Source organism: Olea europaea, unplaced genomic scaffold (genome assembly GCF_002742605.1).
Source record: "Olea europaea var. sylvestris unplaced genomic scaffold, O_europaea_v1 scaffold1850, whole genome shotgun sequence".
NCBI classification, from domain to species: Eukaryota; Viridiplantae; Streptophyta; class Magnoliopsida; order Lamiales; family Oleaceae; genus Olea; species Olea europaea.
This window is the reverse complement of record NW_019236277.1, coordinates 4,861-21,078: the sequence shown is the minus strand read 5'-3', so window position 1 is coordinate 21,078 and position 16,218 is coordinate 4,861. Positions and strand designations below refer to the sequence as shown.

The 16,218-nt window shown below is 33.9% G+C and overlaps 1 protein-coding gene across 4 annotated transcripts; it reads right to left on the bottom strand.

Annotated features, from left to right (window-relative positions):
• Positions 1-407: 407 nt before the first annotated feature.
• LOC111378665 (protein RRP6-like 3) lies at positions 408-14,999 on the bottom strand. Of its 4 annotated transcripts, XR_002699893.1 has the most exons (15): positions 14,871-14,999; positions 14,400-14,631; positions 14,043-14,305; positions 12,456-12,554; positions 11,495-11,578; positions 11,182-11,268; positions 10,370-10,490; positions 8,759-8,853; positions 8,315-8,458; positions 8,191-8,235; positions 6,576-7,084; positions 5,984-6,479; positions 4,651-5,324; positions 1,597-1,897; positions 408-738 (listed from the first exon to the last, which is right to left on the bottom strand). XR_002699893.1 is itself a non-coding variant. In XM_023001892.1 (14 exons), the coding sequence occupies exons 2-14, from the start codon at positions 14,623-14,625 to the stop codon at positions 1,828-1,830; spliced, it is 2,913 nt and encodes a 970-aa protein (XP_022857660.1). In that variant the 5' UTR covers positions 14,626-14,631; positions 14,871-14,999; the 3' UTR covers positions 408-1,827. The 4 variants fall into 4 exon arrangements, 3 of the variants coding, with proteins under 3 accessions (XP_022857660.1, XP_022857661.1, XP_022857662.1); XM_023001892.1 differs by having other exon boundaries at positions 408-1,897; XM_023001893.1 differs by lacking the exon at positions 8,759-8,853 and having other exon boundaries at positions 408-1,897; positions 8,315-8,514; positions 14,871-14,998.
• Between the last annotated feature and the right edge of the window lie 1,219 nt (positions 15,000-16,218).

Here is a 16,218-nt window from a genome sequence, read left to right as displayed (position 1 = left end):
ACTTGTGATGCCTGTGCCTCCATCAAGAAATCAAATCCACTTACTCTAGCATATGGTTACGAATTACCCCTCCCTTACTTTGATCCCACACATGAAAACTCCATGATGATGATAATCAGATTTTACAGGCTTCATTTCTTCCTTCATTTATTAATTGGACTTTCCAACTTTTCATTAAAAAAATTTATAAAAGACATGTCCATATTTTATGGATGTTTACTAAGATCAGGAAGCATTAATAGCTGAAAGAAAACACACATGAACATATTACTTAAAAGAAAATACATTTAAATGTCGCTCCCAAAACTGGCTCATAGTTGTTACTCCTAACATCCTGTTTCTAGGCCTTGTGATACACTCCTTGATGATTTTTTCAATATCGACCACAAAACATAATAGAAAATATCTATATCAAATAATTCCAATAATCATTATTAATTGAACTCTAAAATGTAACAATATTCGCACAAAATCCAGATCCAAAATTCCAAATTATGTAAAAATCCAATCCATTTTCCCAAAAAAACAAAAAAAACAAAAAAAAAAAAAAAAACAAAAAAACAAAACAAAAACCACTAACTACGTAGTGTGTGAAACCACCCTATCGATCTCCTTAATTTTCTTCTCAGGAATCTTCGACATGAAGCTCCTCAACAGTTTCAATGTTGTGAGCAAAAGCATCTAACCTAGATTTTGCAACTTTCTCAACACAGCTGTGGTCTCCTCGAAAATCAGGAACTGCAAAATTGAACACAATGCAGTTAGCAGAAAGTGTCTCAAGAATATATTTTTCATCATGACAGCAAAACCAATCCTAGTTTTCATATCAATATACCAATAGTAAAACAACATTATTAATGTTTAAACTTTTAGATAGGCATCCAACATCTAAACTAATAGGTTGAACTTCTTCATGAACACCATGAGTTTCCCCGTAGAAGTTTCTGACTAAAGGATCAGCAGCTCGGTAAGTATAACAGATAAAGGCCATTAATCAACGCCAATCAGTTGAGGTGCAGCGTATAAAAACTATTAATTGGGAGCGGACAAAAGCAATGTAGGTCTCTATAAACAACAGTGAGTCGTCAAATTTTTAGTTGGTCCCAATCCAGATCCTGCTTTCCTATCAAACTGTGCAGGTAACTGACTTTCTCACTGCTTCCTTAAAGTCCCAGATTTACAGGAGCGCGTGATTTTTTCACATTGCAGAATCTGAAATTTTAAGATGAAATATAAGACTCCACAAAATTCAGAATCTTCAATTTTACAATGACCAGGCAAAGTTCAATAGCTTGCACTAGAGAATAGACATAAAAAAGAGTCCTATCATCGGCCCACAATTTTCATCTTTAAACTTCAATTTCTTTAGACAGTCCACTCATCATATATGATGAGGTAATAAAATCTTTTTTTCCCCAATTCAGGAAAAAGATTGACTGCAATTACGTGCATGTTTGGGACAGCTCATAACCCTGTACATATATTGCTCAATTTCGGCTCAAATTCTTTTCTAAAAGCATGTCATTAAATCTCCCTTAAGCAATGAAAATATCTTCCTCAATAGAACTAATGAATGAATACGCATATGGTACATACAACAAACTAATCTCTTCAGCATCAACTGCTTCCCGAAACTAACAAAAAAAAAAAAAAAAAGCCGCAGTCAACGAATGGAGAATAAAATGAAAAACGAAATAAAGCGGCTAAAGTGCATTCATCTCACTTTGCAGTACTGTCATTGTGTTCTCTAATCCTTGACAGGACACAGATTTCTAGGAGCTGAATTTCTCAAAATCTCGTTTATCACAAGCAAAATAGCGTCCAACATCAAATGGCGATGGCACGAATGTTCTTTCCAGGCTTGTACACGCTGAATTCCCCAAAATCTCGTTTGCCACTGGCAAAAAAAATGTCTAACATCAGGACCTTTGCGTAAAGGAACAATGAATCCGTTACCAAACACGTACTTGACAATTTCTTTTAAAAACTTGCCTATCTTGGATTATTATGAATAATAGAAACTAAAATAGCATAGCTTCTTGACCTTAATGCAGTTTGAGATTCAACCATAGAAATCATATTGCATCATCATTTGGTCTACAATTATTCAGAAGTTCACACACAATGTCGATTTTTCCTAAAGATACCCCCAGCCCCCCGATTATCATCTTTAGGGCCTGTTTGAGAGCTCCTAAAGAAAATCATCTTGAGCTAACTTTCTCTAAATCTAATCAAACAAAGAACTTTTAGAAATTATCCAAGGAGATCAAAAAGCAACTTTTGGCTTTTCAAAAACATGCCAAACAGGCCCTTAGTTTTCCATGCTGCCCTCATTAAAACTTCCAAAGAAGCTTCTTCATCTGAAATAATTCGTTTGGGAACTATTTACCAATTGCCTAACATCCTTCTACTTAACCCCTGTTTGGTATGATTAAGCCAAAGTCAACAATTAATTTTACCCATATATTTCATGGAACCTACAACTTTCTAACCATACATTTTGACCAATTTTTATCAAAATCTAATTATAATCCCACCAAAAAGGGACACAATAAGAATGTGACTGGTTTTCAAAAATTAGCCATAAACAAGGGAAAAAAACACAGAAAACTAAAGGGGCCAGGGGTTATGAGACGCAAGAAATAAACCTCCATACCCTAAAAATATTCAGTTCAATTCCCGCAGTACAATCATGGGTGAAAGATATGGGAATCATAAGCACCATAAATCCTAGTGTTGCACTAATAAAGAGAGCAAAATATCGTTTACAAGTGACTTTTACCTACCTTAGAAAATCTACAAGAGACTCTATTTTAAAAAAGGGTATTTTGCAATTTAGAGAGCACCCATAAATTTAGAGAGTAAAAATTTTTAAGTACTCCAACATACTCTTAATATTTAACACTTAATTTTATTACTCTCAAAAAAATATTTATTGTTTTTCCTATCTTCTATTTTCACTAGCTGCCCTCCAAATTATTATATTATTTTTCTACATTGAAATTGAAATACTTTGAATGTATTTAATCATAAAGAGTGGGTTTGGTTAGCCAACCTCTCTTTATTATAAAATGTTAATTTAAAAAATATCTTGGAGTATAATTTAAAAGGTTGACTCTTTAAAATGGAAAGCATCTTATGTTTAAAGAACGGGTGATTAGCACAAAATGTCCCTATCTTTCAATTTTATTGTGTAAAACGTCCCTACTTTTCATTTTTTGACATTTTCTCTTATTTCACATTTCATTGTAGAAAACGTCAAATTCACCATTTTTTAATGTAAAATGACCAAAATACCCTCCCATTTAAATAAAACAAAAAATCAAGAAAAATAAAGAATAAATTACAATATTACTCCTAAATGTTTTAAAAAGTGTAAGTGAATCCAAATAATTATTAAAAGGCCTAATAAAACAAAACGTCCCTATGCTTGACCTATAGTGTGCAAAACGCCCCTACATTTCAAATTGGTAAAAATGACGTTTTTTGTAATTAAACGTGAAAATAGGGTTGAAAATGCAAACAAATTGAAACGTAGAGACGTTTTCCGCAAGAAGTGTCAAACGTGAATTTTTTTGCTATTAAACCTTATTAAAATATTAAAAAAATCAAAAAAAAAAAAAAAGCTCTCTCTCTTCTCTTCTTCTCCAAATCGGTTAGCTACCATAGACGCCAAAAAACTCCAGCAAACCACCACCCAAACTACTAGACCACCATACCACCGAAAAGCTCTCACTTCCCTCTACACATACCACCCAACATCCAACTTTGAAACCTTCATGCCAATAGATTTGCTCGAAATTGCAAGCTAAAATACCCAACTCGCCAAAGCAAATGCTGACGGCATCACCTATTCTCGAGAGACCCATGTCATTTCTAACATACCAATTGACTATACTCACTAGGGCGCCTCTCTTTGTGGTCTTAAAATATCAATGGATGGTTCGACAATACGGAGGTTTAGCGGTTTGAGCGATGGTTGGTCGGAGTTTTTTCACCTCTAACGTGGCAGTCTCATTTGGAGAAGAGAATAGAGAGTTTTTTTTTGTTATTTTTAATATTTTAATAAGGCCTAGTAGCACAAAACGTCCCTACGTTTAACACTTCTTGCAGAAAACGTCCCTACGTTTCAATTTTTTTGCGTTTTCATTCCTATTTTCACGTTTCACTTTCATTGCGAAAAAAGTCATTTTCACCAATTTGAAACGTATGGACGTTTTGTACTATAAAGCCTTTTAATAATTATTTGGACTCACTTGCACTTTCTAAAACATTTAAGAGTAAGATTGTAATTTATTCTTTATTTATTTTTTATTTTTGTTTTATTTAAATTTGAGGGTATTTTAGTCATTTTACATCAAAAATGATGAAAATGACGTTTTCTGAAATGAAATGTTGAAATAACGGCGAAAATACAAAAAAAAAATGAAAGGTAGGGACATTTAACACAATAACCTTGAAAGGTATGGACCTTTTGTGCTAATTACCCTTTAAAGAACCTATTAGAGATGCTTCGGACCTAAAAATATAAAGAGATGAGACCAGAACATCAATCAACAGAAGTAGTTATAAAAGGAATGACAATATATTTGCAATTAATGCATACATGTACAGATGAAAAAAAAAAAATTATAGAAAAGGCACGTGTACCTGTGATTTACATCCCAGCCACCAGGTAAGAAACGAGGATGAAGGGCTTCAACAAAAACTTGTCTCCATCTCTGGCAAAATTGACAAATTCCTTCTTCTCCATACTCTTTGAGCAGATGCTCGACTACCTGTTTCCCGTGAGGTCCATGTCCCAATAATGACAATTTTGATTCACGGTTTAACGAAATGTCTCTATCATCAAGGGGATTAGTAGTCTCATTTGATGGGGATTCACTTTCACAAATATCATCATGATTAGAAGTAGAACTGGTTTTGATATCTGGGAATTCCTTTATATCTGCAATATCATTTCCCTCATCAGCAGATACTGCACTATTGACTCTACCATTAGAAAACAAAGGCCGTGTGTTTACACCCGTATCATCTCCCATCAAAATGTCAAGATAACCCTCTTTCTGATCCGTCTCTCCTGCATTGACGTATAAATGACCAGCAGCCGTACCATTCAAGTCATTCTGAATGGAGGTAGTAGCTTTGCCACATATATTATTTTCTCTCTCGCCATTCAGATTCATAGATTTTAAAGAATTTTTAAATGCCAAACCTCTCTTTTTCTCAAATTTTCTTCTCTCGTGTGGACTCATTCCAACTAGCAGTGCTCTTTCAAGATCTTCATCTGATATTTCTCTCCCTCCATAGTACTTCATGACAACCTACACAAACAAAAGCAGCCACGGATTCAAAAAATTGCTGAATATAATGCGTACTTCAATATGAAGAGAACATTATTATGGCACAGACTTTGAAGGAAATAGTATGTGAGAAGCGGATACGAGATTTTTGAAATGTTTATAAAGGTTCCCTGCTTTATACATGACAAACATTGTAATGGTTTTCAAGATAAAAAACAACGATTTAGTGAACCATCGTCCCAACCAGCCAATCACCAATTGGAGGTATTCTACATGCTGCACACCTTCTGCCTCTATTGAGCCCACTTCATCATCAAGATGAAAATCAAACATCATAATTACATTCTTTGCCAAACAATATCACATTTACAGCAGGCAAATGCACGGATCAGCTATTAATATAAAACAAGATATTGAGAAAAATATGATGTTAACAATAATTAATGATGGAGTCATTCAAAATAATATAATAAAGATGATGATTGTAATGGTGATAATAGAAGACCTTTTTTCTCTTGAAAGATGATGTATTACAGCCCATATACTTGGTAATTGGTTCAGAATCATGCTCCAAACCTTATATCTACCTATTCATTAAAAGTGGTAACATGACTAATTATACAGATAAGATATCCAGAATTAAAATATTTTAAAATAATAGAAAATTTATCCATCACAACCTGCATCAATTCTTCACGGCGTTTGCATGGCATTCTTGTTCCATGGCGTAGCAGAGCCATAGCCGCTGTACGCAACTGTAAAGGAGATACACCTGCCTCCTCAGAAATAATCGTCGGCGTAGAGGCTGAAGCATTGTGCACCTGATTCAAGTCAACTACTTTACGAATAAAAAGTGGTATGTCAAATTCAGCAGCTATTTGCTTCTTATACTTTTCAGCAGCAGCATGAGCAATTTCGTGACAGTCAACGCAAAGGAGGACAATATCATGGGAACGATGGCTTTTTAAGTGCTCAGGAAAATGCATTCTGTAGCATGAGGGTATAATCCTGTACCGCAAGTAGTGATTCCCTTCACCACAGCTCACACATATATTTTTCTTACTTTGAATGTAAAAGTCATTGTCCTCATCTTCTGGACGACCTTTGGGTTCGAAGCAGAGCATGATAGCAGGAGGATCATCTTCAACAAGTTTTGCCAGATTCCGATTGAGATACCTGTAGCAAAGCGCTCATATAAATCCACTTGCATAATGTAAAAATCAAGTATATTGCGAAGAACAAGAAAGAAAGAAGAAAAAGAAGTCATCTGACCATTCAAGTTTTTTGCGATCACAGTGACACAATAAACGTCCATCATTTGCATAGATTTTGAAGTTGTGATAGACCGGAGATTTGCAGGAAAATTTTTGAACGAAGAGTTCTCTAGAAGCCTTCTTCGCCAACTGTTTTGCAGCTTTAAATCCGTTTTGATTGGAGGTGGCTCTTATAGTTTGTTTCAGGCCAGTTTGGGTCAACAAAGCATAATTATATGCAGAAAGAGGACAGCTACCATCTGGACCTAGGTGCTGCTGGATAAACATTTGTAACACATCATCAACTGCACCTATTTCAGCTTGGAAAAGGTAATGAAGGTCTTCGAGATGACAACTAACAACAGAGGACGGAGATTGGAGAGGAAAGAGAGTCATCAATTCAACATCTGGATCAGCTTCGGATATAGTGCTACATATATCCAATTCAGTTGTTGGTCTTTTAGCTGCAAGTGCAATGATGGCACGCTCAGATAAAACAAATCTCAAGCTCTCATCATGGATACGAGCCTGAAATGATTTGTTATGGAACCAAGTTAGTCATCAAAAGTCAAAGTTCAGTTAAGAACTGCAACATGTTATCAAGGACATCGATGACAAACAAGAATTGGGACCAGTCATGAAGAAACGCAGATAGAGTCCCTACAATTTAGTACTCTCCACTTTTTCTTACTTCCTCTGATAAGAGGAGTTTCAAGATAAAAAGGGTGGCGAGGCTAAATTAAACTGAATCTAAACGTTTTATCAAAAGATAATTAAAAAAAAAAAAAAAAAAGGCCTTACTTAATAAATTAGGGGTCCAGGGGTCGGTTGCATAAATTATTTTCTGCAACTCCTTATGATCAATGGCTGTATGTATAGAATCCAATTACATATGACATGTTATTAATAAAAAAAAAAAATCGTTTTATACTCTTTCATCCAATTATCTCACCCTATTTCCACACCCCCCCATTACTAGTTCCAAACAACATAAGAGTAAATAACATCTGTTTCCTACTAGAGGAAGTACTTCAATCCATCCCTTCTCAATTCCCCTCACCCTTCCTTGAACATATGCCAAACCCAAATATCAAGACTATCAACAGAATTTGAGAATTGAAGCTAATGCATCACATCTTTGCAGATGCCATCCGTTCAACCCAGCGATAGGAATTCTGATGGTTGCAATTGTATGGCTGTAACTTATTCTCAATAATAAAGATTAATAGTCCAATACATAAGGCATCTAAATGGAGGCCTCTAGAGCCCAACAGCAACAAGTGCTCTAGATGATTATTATAAAGCTCAACCTGTAACTAGGCGACATGAGCAGTAGTAATGATATGAATGTTCATCCCTACCCCTCAACTGAAGTTAACAACAGGTATTGGGACCAAGCCATAAGATATATCGCTATCCTCTACGAAATCTCAATGCAGCAATATCGGAAGAATCTCTTTACTTCTCATCCAGGGATAGTGTCCTTGAGGGCATTTCCTGGAACGAATACTAAATTTCTATGTGTTGATAGCATCCCCAACAAGAAGTGAAATTCAACAATTCCACAAATAATACATAAAGCAGGGATGAGTTCAGTCAGAATACAACGAGTATATTGATATGTTTCCACTCACCATTATATCCCTCCATGCGCAGAATCGTCTCACAAGTTCCTGAAACTGAACATGAAAAGGCATCATCATTATCCATGTCTACAAACAATATCAATCAAAAAAAATCTAATAGAAAGTATCAAACCTTCAAATCACACAAACTGGATGGAATACCCCCTTGATCATTCAAGCAACGAGAAATTATTGACAAAGCAGTAGATTCACCGAGATAAGCTTCAATATCTTTTTGGAAAAGTTGCAAACAAGTTGCATTGGAACGTCGACTAGCCTCGAATAGAAAATGGAATTTGTCACAAGGAGACAAATTTTCTGATCCGCTAATTCCTATAGGATGTTAACTGAATGATGAGTCCAAAATAAAAACTAAAATGTTAAAAATTGGGCTGGATATGTGCATAAGATGACAAAATTAAACTTGCAAGGGGACTTTGTAGTATATAAGTTTTTTAGTCTTCTTCCTCACTTTCCCTGGATTTTCTCTCATCACCTTTATTATAAACAGTTTCAGCACTCTGAAATGATGGTAGATAACTAGTATGCCAGTGCACAATTATTTGCTAAGACTTACAGGTGTATATTTTGACAAATGCCATCTCATATCACAATAAATAATTGAAGCATCAGTTTGCAAAGTAATGCAGTGGCTGTAGCCATTTGGTGGATCTGGAATTAAAAAATGTAAATTTTTAGAGAAAATGACACCTTAACTTAATTATAAGATATTTATACATTTCATTTTTAAAACTCATTAGCACTTAAAAAAACAATCAATTTGAATTTTTCTTCCTCGTATCTTAGCAGTCCTTCATTAACTTGGGTATAAAATATCTTTCATATATTTCACCATTTTCACTTTTAACGGTCATTTCAATTTCATAAATTTTAAAAATTATAAGGGTGAGGTCTTACGGTGATATCTTTGTCATCCGATTGTTCTGCAATTATGATTCAAGAATATTTTTCCCTTTCTTATTCATAAGCATATAAAAAATTAGTCATTTCTCTTACAAGTCCTCTATGCTTTATGGGTAAGGATGACAGCTAATGAGAAGGTTCTCAGCAATATACGACTATCAAACAACATTGAGAGAACTTATTTGCTTCTTCAATTTTGAAATGAACGAGGACTGTTAATCCTTACCCCAATATATTCAAGCCTCATCCTGTAATTAGTTAAGGCATGTAAGATCAACATTGAATATTGACACCTTTATTTTCCCACATAATCTATAGTCAGGAGAGGGAATAACATGAATATTAATGCCTTCCTTTTTCCACATAATAGGTAATTGTCAATGGCCAATTCTGGTGATGGCACCAGATAAATTTTCAAGTCTATGCAGGATTTTATCTTGTTCATCACAACACCAAACTCTATTCCTAATAATTGCCCACCACTCTCTTCGGTCTATGGACACATCTAATGGAAGATCCAATTCAATCAGATTCTTGGCAACCAAACCAACCCATGATAATTTTAATCTGCCTATCCTTTCTAACATGTTCAACTAGGTAGAAAAGTGCACATATGATTTAATAGTTAATAAGACTTTTACACTATATCTCAATAACACTTTAACAAATCCGGATAGATCGAAATGGCACCAAGTGAGGATGAATTAAGGAATAGAATAATATATCATTGAACTATGTTCTGTGATTGAGCCATGTTCTGTGTAGACCTAAAGAATCTTTTCTTCAAAACAGGGACACAAGTCCAGTAGAATATGTTAAAAGGGAAAATGCCAAACTTTATGGTCTGATAAAGTTGTAAGATATTTTACTTGGACTTCAGAAAGAGGTAACTGTAAATCCAAGAAAATAGCGAAAAAAGATGTAATATATAGTGAGCTCGAGGTTGATTGGAAATAAGGTTTTGCCTGTTCTAGTAACTAGAACAAAAATTTGGTCTCTGCTTTAAACTTCTACACAGAAATAGAAGCTTCTATACTCTTCATACTGGTATTTGTCATTAGAAAGAAAAAAGAATAAGAAATAGATTACCACGACTTTGATAATCAAATCTTCTACAAAATATTCCAGCAGCAAGGTTGCTCAATCTTGGAAATAATTTTCAATAATGACTCTAAACCCATTCTATACAAGTACAGGACAACAATTGGACACATCCACAAAAAATAATTAAATAGTTTTCAAATAGGATGAATTTATGGCATACCATTTTTATGCTGTTTGAGCTCCATAGAAAGACAATATGCAATGTACAACAAATAGTGTGCATCAGATCTCGCATATTTTACCATTTCTTCAGGCAATGGACGTTGTCTCCAGTCTTCTCGCTGACATTTAGATTGTGAAACAAAATTAGTATGAGAACAGCATTACTATAATCAATTTCCCTGATGTTGCAGGCAAAAAAGCATGGAAAATGGCAATCAACTTGTGATGCCTGTGCCTCCATCAAGAAATCAAATCCACTTACTCTAGCATATGGTTACGAATTACCCCTCCCTTACTTTGATCCCACACATGAAAACTCCATGATGATGATAATCAGATTTTACAGGCTTCATTTCTTCCTTCATTTATTAATTGGACTTTCCAACTTTTCATTAAAAAAATTTATAAAAGACATGTCCATATTTTATGGATGTTTACTAAGATCAGGAAGCATTAATAGCTGAAAGAAAACACACATGAACATATTACTTAAAAGAAAATACATTTAAATGTCGCTCCCAAAACTGGCTCATAGTTGTTACTCCTAACATCCTGTTTCTAGGCCTTGTGATACACTCCTTGATGAAGGAAACCTAGAGGGTGTTTAGTGGGGATTAAAATTAGATTTTTGATAGAAGTTTTTGAAATGTGTGGTTGAAAAGTTTTGGGTCCCATGATTAAAATTTAATATTGACTTTGAATTGAGATTTTAATTGGATTTTAATCCAAAACAAACAGGCTCCTAATAACAAGATACAGCTATACCTATAAAATTCAACCATTAATGAGTGTAAATTGCAAGTGTCAAACCTGTAAAAGTTTATTTGTTGCAACATCACAATATGTTTCAAGCAAATACGCCAATGATCTCTGTGGTTTTGATAACACATCACATGCCTGCGATATAATAACCCCAATAGTCATACATGAATGTAAGATGCCACAACCATATGCGACCAAGTATAACCAGGAAACATATATGTAATGGGACAAAGCAGTCACCCCATCTCTGTCCTCCCTCCATGCTTTTCATTGGTTATGAGCATGGAAACACATTAAAGAAGCTCTCAATGTCACAGAGAAGTTAATGAAATAACAATCATAAACAAATATCATATCTCACCTTTGCCGTATCAAATAAGTTTACAACATATATGTGGAAATCTCTTTGAAGCCAGAGAACATCATTATCAGCACCATGGAACACCTACACCATAGTTTTTTGTTGACTGTAATTTGATTTTGACATGACAACAAAAAATGAAACAACATTCTTCAAATAACACACAATCACATAGTTTTGTGAATAACTCATAGGATATCATGGCAGTATTTGTAGAAGTTGAACCTTTTCGTGCTCCTTTCTGAATCGGAATTTAAAGAACAATCTACGTTCATCTAACTATAAAATGAAAAACAAGATCATTTCAGGGGTACCTTTGGTAAAAGTTATAAATGAAAGACAGCGACACTTAATTATTTGACATAATTCTACATGATAGTAAAATCTATGTCCACATACACACACTTTGATGCAATCCTAGGCATAGAAGGTTTTTAGAGAATATATAAAATGATATAGAACTACAGAACATAGAAATCCATCACACAAACAAATGTCACGTTCCACCTGAAGCTTAGTATTTATATTTGTTCTTCATCTACAGGATTATTATTGACTAAAAATTAACCATACAACTGAAGCAAACAAACAGCTTCTTATTCAGTTTAATGACTTCAGTCATTCTTCCATAATAAATGATTTATATGGCTATAGAGATTTACTTTATAACCTCCACCATGTCATAATAGCTCCAAGAAACCACAGAGAGCACAATGATCATAAAAATAGCAACACAATCACATAAAGAAGTCAATTTCCCAAAAAGGAACGAAAAACTCAGTTTACCTAAGTATGAACATCTCTACTCTGGTTTTTGTCAAGGGGACAGGGAAGAGAATTAAATGAAACTAATCCTCGTTACTCTCAACAAATTGTCAGCAACATGAATCATTTTTCGCCAGTCCACGGTGAAGAGAAATGAATGAAAGAAGATTCAAAAATATTATACTCATGATAGTACCTTGCAAATTCCAGGATGAGCAAATACTGGCCTAAGAATCCCCATAACATCATGAAGGGCTATCGTGTCGACCAAATAATCCTGCCTTTTAGTTGATATCTGTAAACAATTTATACACAGATGCATAGCATTATACACAGAACAGAATATATAAATTAAATAAGGGTGAGTTATGAATTTCAGATTTCACAAGGGTGAGATAGGATCAGCCATTCCTTAGTTACATTTTCTTATACAGATCACACAGCACTAGTGTTGAACTAAATGGCTGATTCACAAGGGTGAGATAGGATCAGCCATTCCATAGTTACATTCTCTTCTATACACATAGATCACACAGCACTAGTGTTGAACTAAATGGCTGTCCATTAGCATCACAGCCATTTAGTTCAACATACTTTATCTCGACCATGACAAAATACATGATATTCATATCCAATGAGAAACTAAATAAAAGCAAGCACAACTGATAAACGTCACCGATCATATTGTCTGTAATCTTCAGCTCTGGCATTAACTGAGAAAAAGAAATAGTAAAAGGAGCAGGTTATGTTGATAATGTGTTCATGCAATTAGATACATAAATCTCGGTATTTCTTTCATATCATCAAGTCAGTGTGCATGCGCACTTAAACATATTGCTCTTGCAATGTTCAAGTGATATCTATGAATATAGCATCACAAATGTGAGATCTAGTGGAGTTAGATAATTTCTTACGGCTATAAGCACGCATTTAAGAATCCATACAAAGTTTATATCTTTTTTCTTTAATCATAGAAGAGCTTATAGAACTTTCTAGATAAGGTCCCTTAGTTTATATTATTCTTTTATTAAGTATATTAAGAGATGAGACAATCAAAGGAAGGAAGTCAAAATAAAATTTCAGAGGATAATGTAAGTTTATAAGTAGAACTCATATAAAACATATATAATGTCATATTAGCATTAGTAAGAACAGTGTGTGGTCACAACAAAGAATTACATATTGCTAAAGTATTATTCATATATTTTCAGGCATACCTTACCTTGTGGTACTGAATGTTAGTCGCTAAATGACAAATCATCTATAAGATGATACAACAAACACAAAAATATTATGATGGATGACCGGTTGTATTAGAACGATAGAATGAAAAATGATAATACGTGCCAAAAAGCGAAATGGTTTAAATGGACCGTAAAGTATGACCAATTTAGATGGTTAGGGCTTGTCTTGTACGGACCCAAAGAAAACATATATGCAAGAGACGGGACAGCATAGAAATATGTAAAAAGTGAGAGGTTTCATGTTATCTCATGCGGAATAAGGTTGCAAAATATTTAATTTTGTTAGACTTCTTAATAAATATATTACTAGATGAAATTGAATGAAAACCAATAATTGTTAGGTAACTCCGAATATACTAAGATAATGCTTAACTTGTTGTAACTGTAAACACATACATTATACATGTGATCAAACAAGCACAAATACAAATACAGCAACATTTTCTAGCCTAGCTAAATAATGTTAATTTGTCACGCAGTTGTAAGATTTTCGCTAGCAGCCAAGGGACTCGAGAAGGAATTGCAATGCTAAATTGAACCTGAATGAGAGCTGTGAAGCCCAAGAAGGATCTCAGGCTATGCTGCTCAGTATCCACCGCAAAAACTCTCTCTTTACTCAAAACCTCAGCTAGCTCTTCTAGCTGCGACTTGGTCTCAGTCCACACCAAAGGATCCGACATCTCACAATTCCATTTTTCACCACCATTATCAAACCCATCAAGAAACTCCAAAAACCCAATATCCGGATTCTTCAATAGCTTCGAAATCTCCCCCTTATACGGATGCAAGTTCGAATATTCCTCTGTCAAAACCGATAAAAACAGACCGCACTAATTCAACAGAACAATTCAATAATCAATAAATAATAGTAATTAATAGCAAAACTAGTAACATACCATTTGATTGAGTTTGCAGTTTCAAGTGTTTAAACTGGAAGTAAGAATTTTCAGCTAAGATGCGTTTAAAAGTGCTTTGAGCCTTAGATTCTGTATTGAGATAACAAATTTTTCTTTGTTTTTGGGTTTTGAAGAATTTTCGAGAGAATAATATGGGAATTGATAGAGCTAAGAAAGAAGAGATGATGATGGTTAAGGCTAGTCTGAGCTTGTCTCTGGTCTCCATTGGTAACTCGATGCTTCGCTTCTCTGTGCTAGTTTCAAGTGTTTAAACTGGAAGTAAGAATTTTCAGCTAAGATGCGTTTAAAAGTGCTTTGAGCCTTAGATTCTGTATTGAGACAACAAATTTTTCTTTGTTTTTGGGTTTTGAAGAATTTTCGAGAGAATAATATGGGAATTGATAGAGCTAAGAAAGAAGAGATGATGATGGTTAAGGCTAGTCTGAGCTTGTCTCTGTTCTCCATTGGTAACTCGATGCTTCGCTTCTCTGTGCGAATTCACTTTGTTGCGCGGTGGCTGCTTAAAACCCCCACTGGAAGGAAACTTTTGTTCATGAACTCTGAAGTAAATGGAGAGCGTTTGACGGTCCTCCCGACCCGGTTCACCCGGTTTTTTGGGAGAAGGGACCGAGTGGAGTAATTTTATTGGTTAAATAATCTCCTTTCAAATTTGTTGAACAAATAGCCTTCAACTATTAAAAACAATAATACTATATTTGGTAGTCATTTTTTTCAAAATGCATTTTTCTCTCTATTCTTTTCAACCACACATTCTTTATTAAAATAATATTACACGGAAATCAAAAACTTGTCCTTATTTTTCAACCACACATTTCACATCAATTTACTATTCTAAAATGCATTTTTACATAAAAATGCCTATCAAACACCCCATAAATAAATAAAGTCAAATGTCATAAATACCCTTATTATTGTAAAAGATCCTAATATCCTTATCAATCCAATTAAATCCCCAATTCAATTTTTGGTTTCCAAAATAAAAATAACAGGATTTCTTCTCTTCAACTATACTGACTATTCTAAAATCATATTCTTCACCTATTTGAATATCCTATTAACATTTGTCGTCTATATTGAAAAACCATATTTAGATTTGAAGAAAGAAGAAAGATAATTTTAGAAATCTTATATAAATTGTACATTTATTATTAAATATAGTATTAAATAATATTTAAGTTGATGTTGTTTTTGTACTTAGTATGGTTTTTTTGTGTTGTATACAACTATTGAATGGTAATGACACTCCAACTGTTATCTGAAATGTAAAATGTTACTTCGGTCTTTTTTGTTATGTAAAACGATACTACAGTCGTTATCTACTGTGGTTTGATTTTTCCAACGAAAAAATCTCTAATAATGGATTATTGACGTAAATAACACCGAAAAATTGACCATGTCACAAAGAAATATCGAAATGACATAGCTTTTATATTATGAAATGGTAAAATCACAAGTTGCCCTACTCATATGTATCGATGAAATTAATGAGCATATCTATCAACTTTTATACATGTTATGTGCATATTACAACGTAAATAAATTCAACTTTTTATTTTTTGGGGACACAAATGGATCATGATTGCTTATAGTCGTATTTATACATGTAAAAGTACATGTGCTGTTTTATGTCTAGTAACGACACTTGTATTGTTTAGAAATTTTTACCTATATTTAATCTTTTTTCAATTAAATAACATCTAATAACAGACTCCATAAATGTATGTAACATAGAAATGTTGATCATATCATAAAGAACGGTTGAAATGACATAGCTTTTATATTATCGAAATGGTGAAAT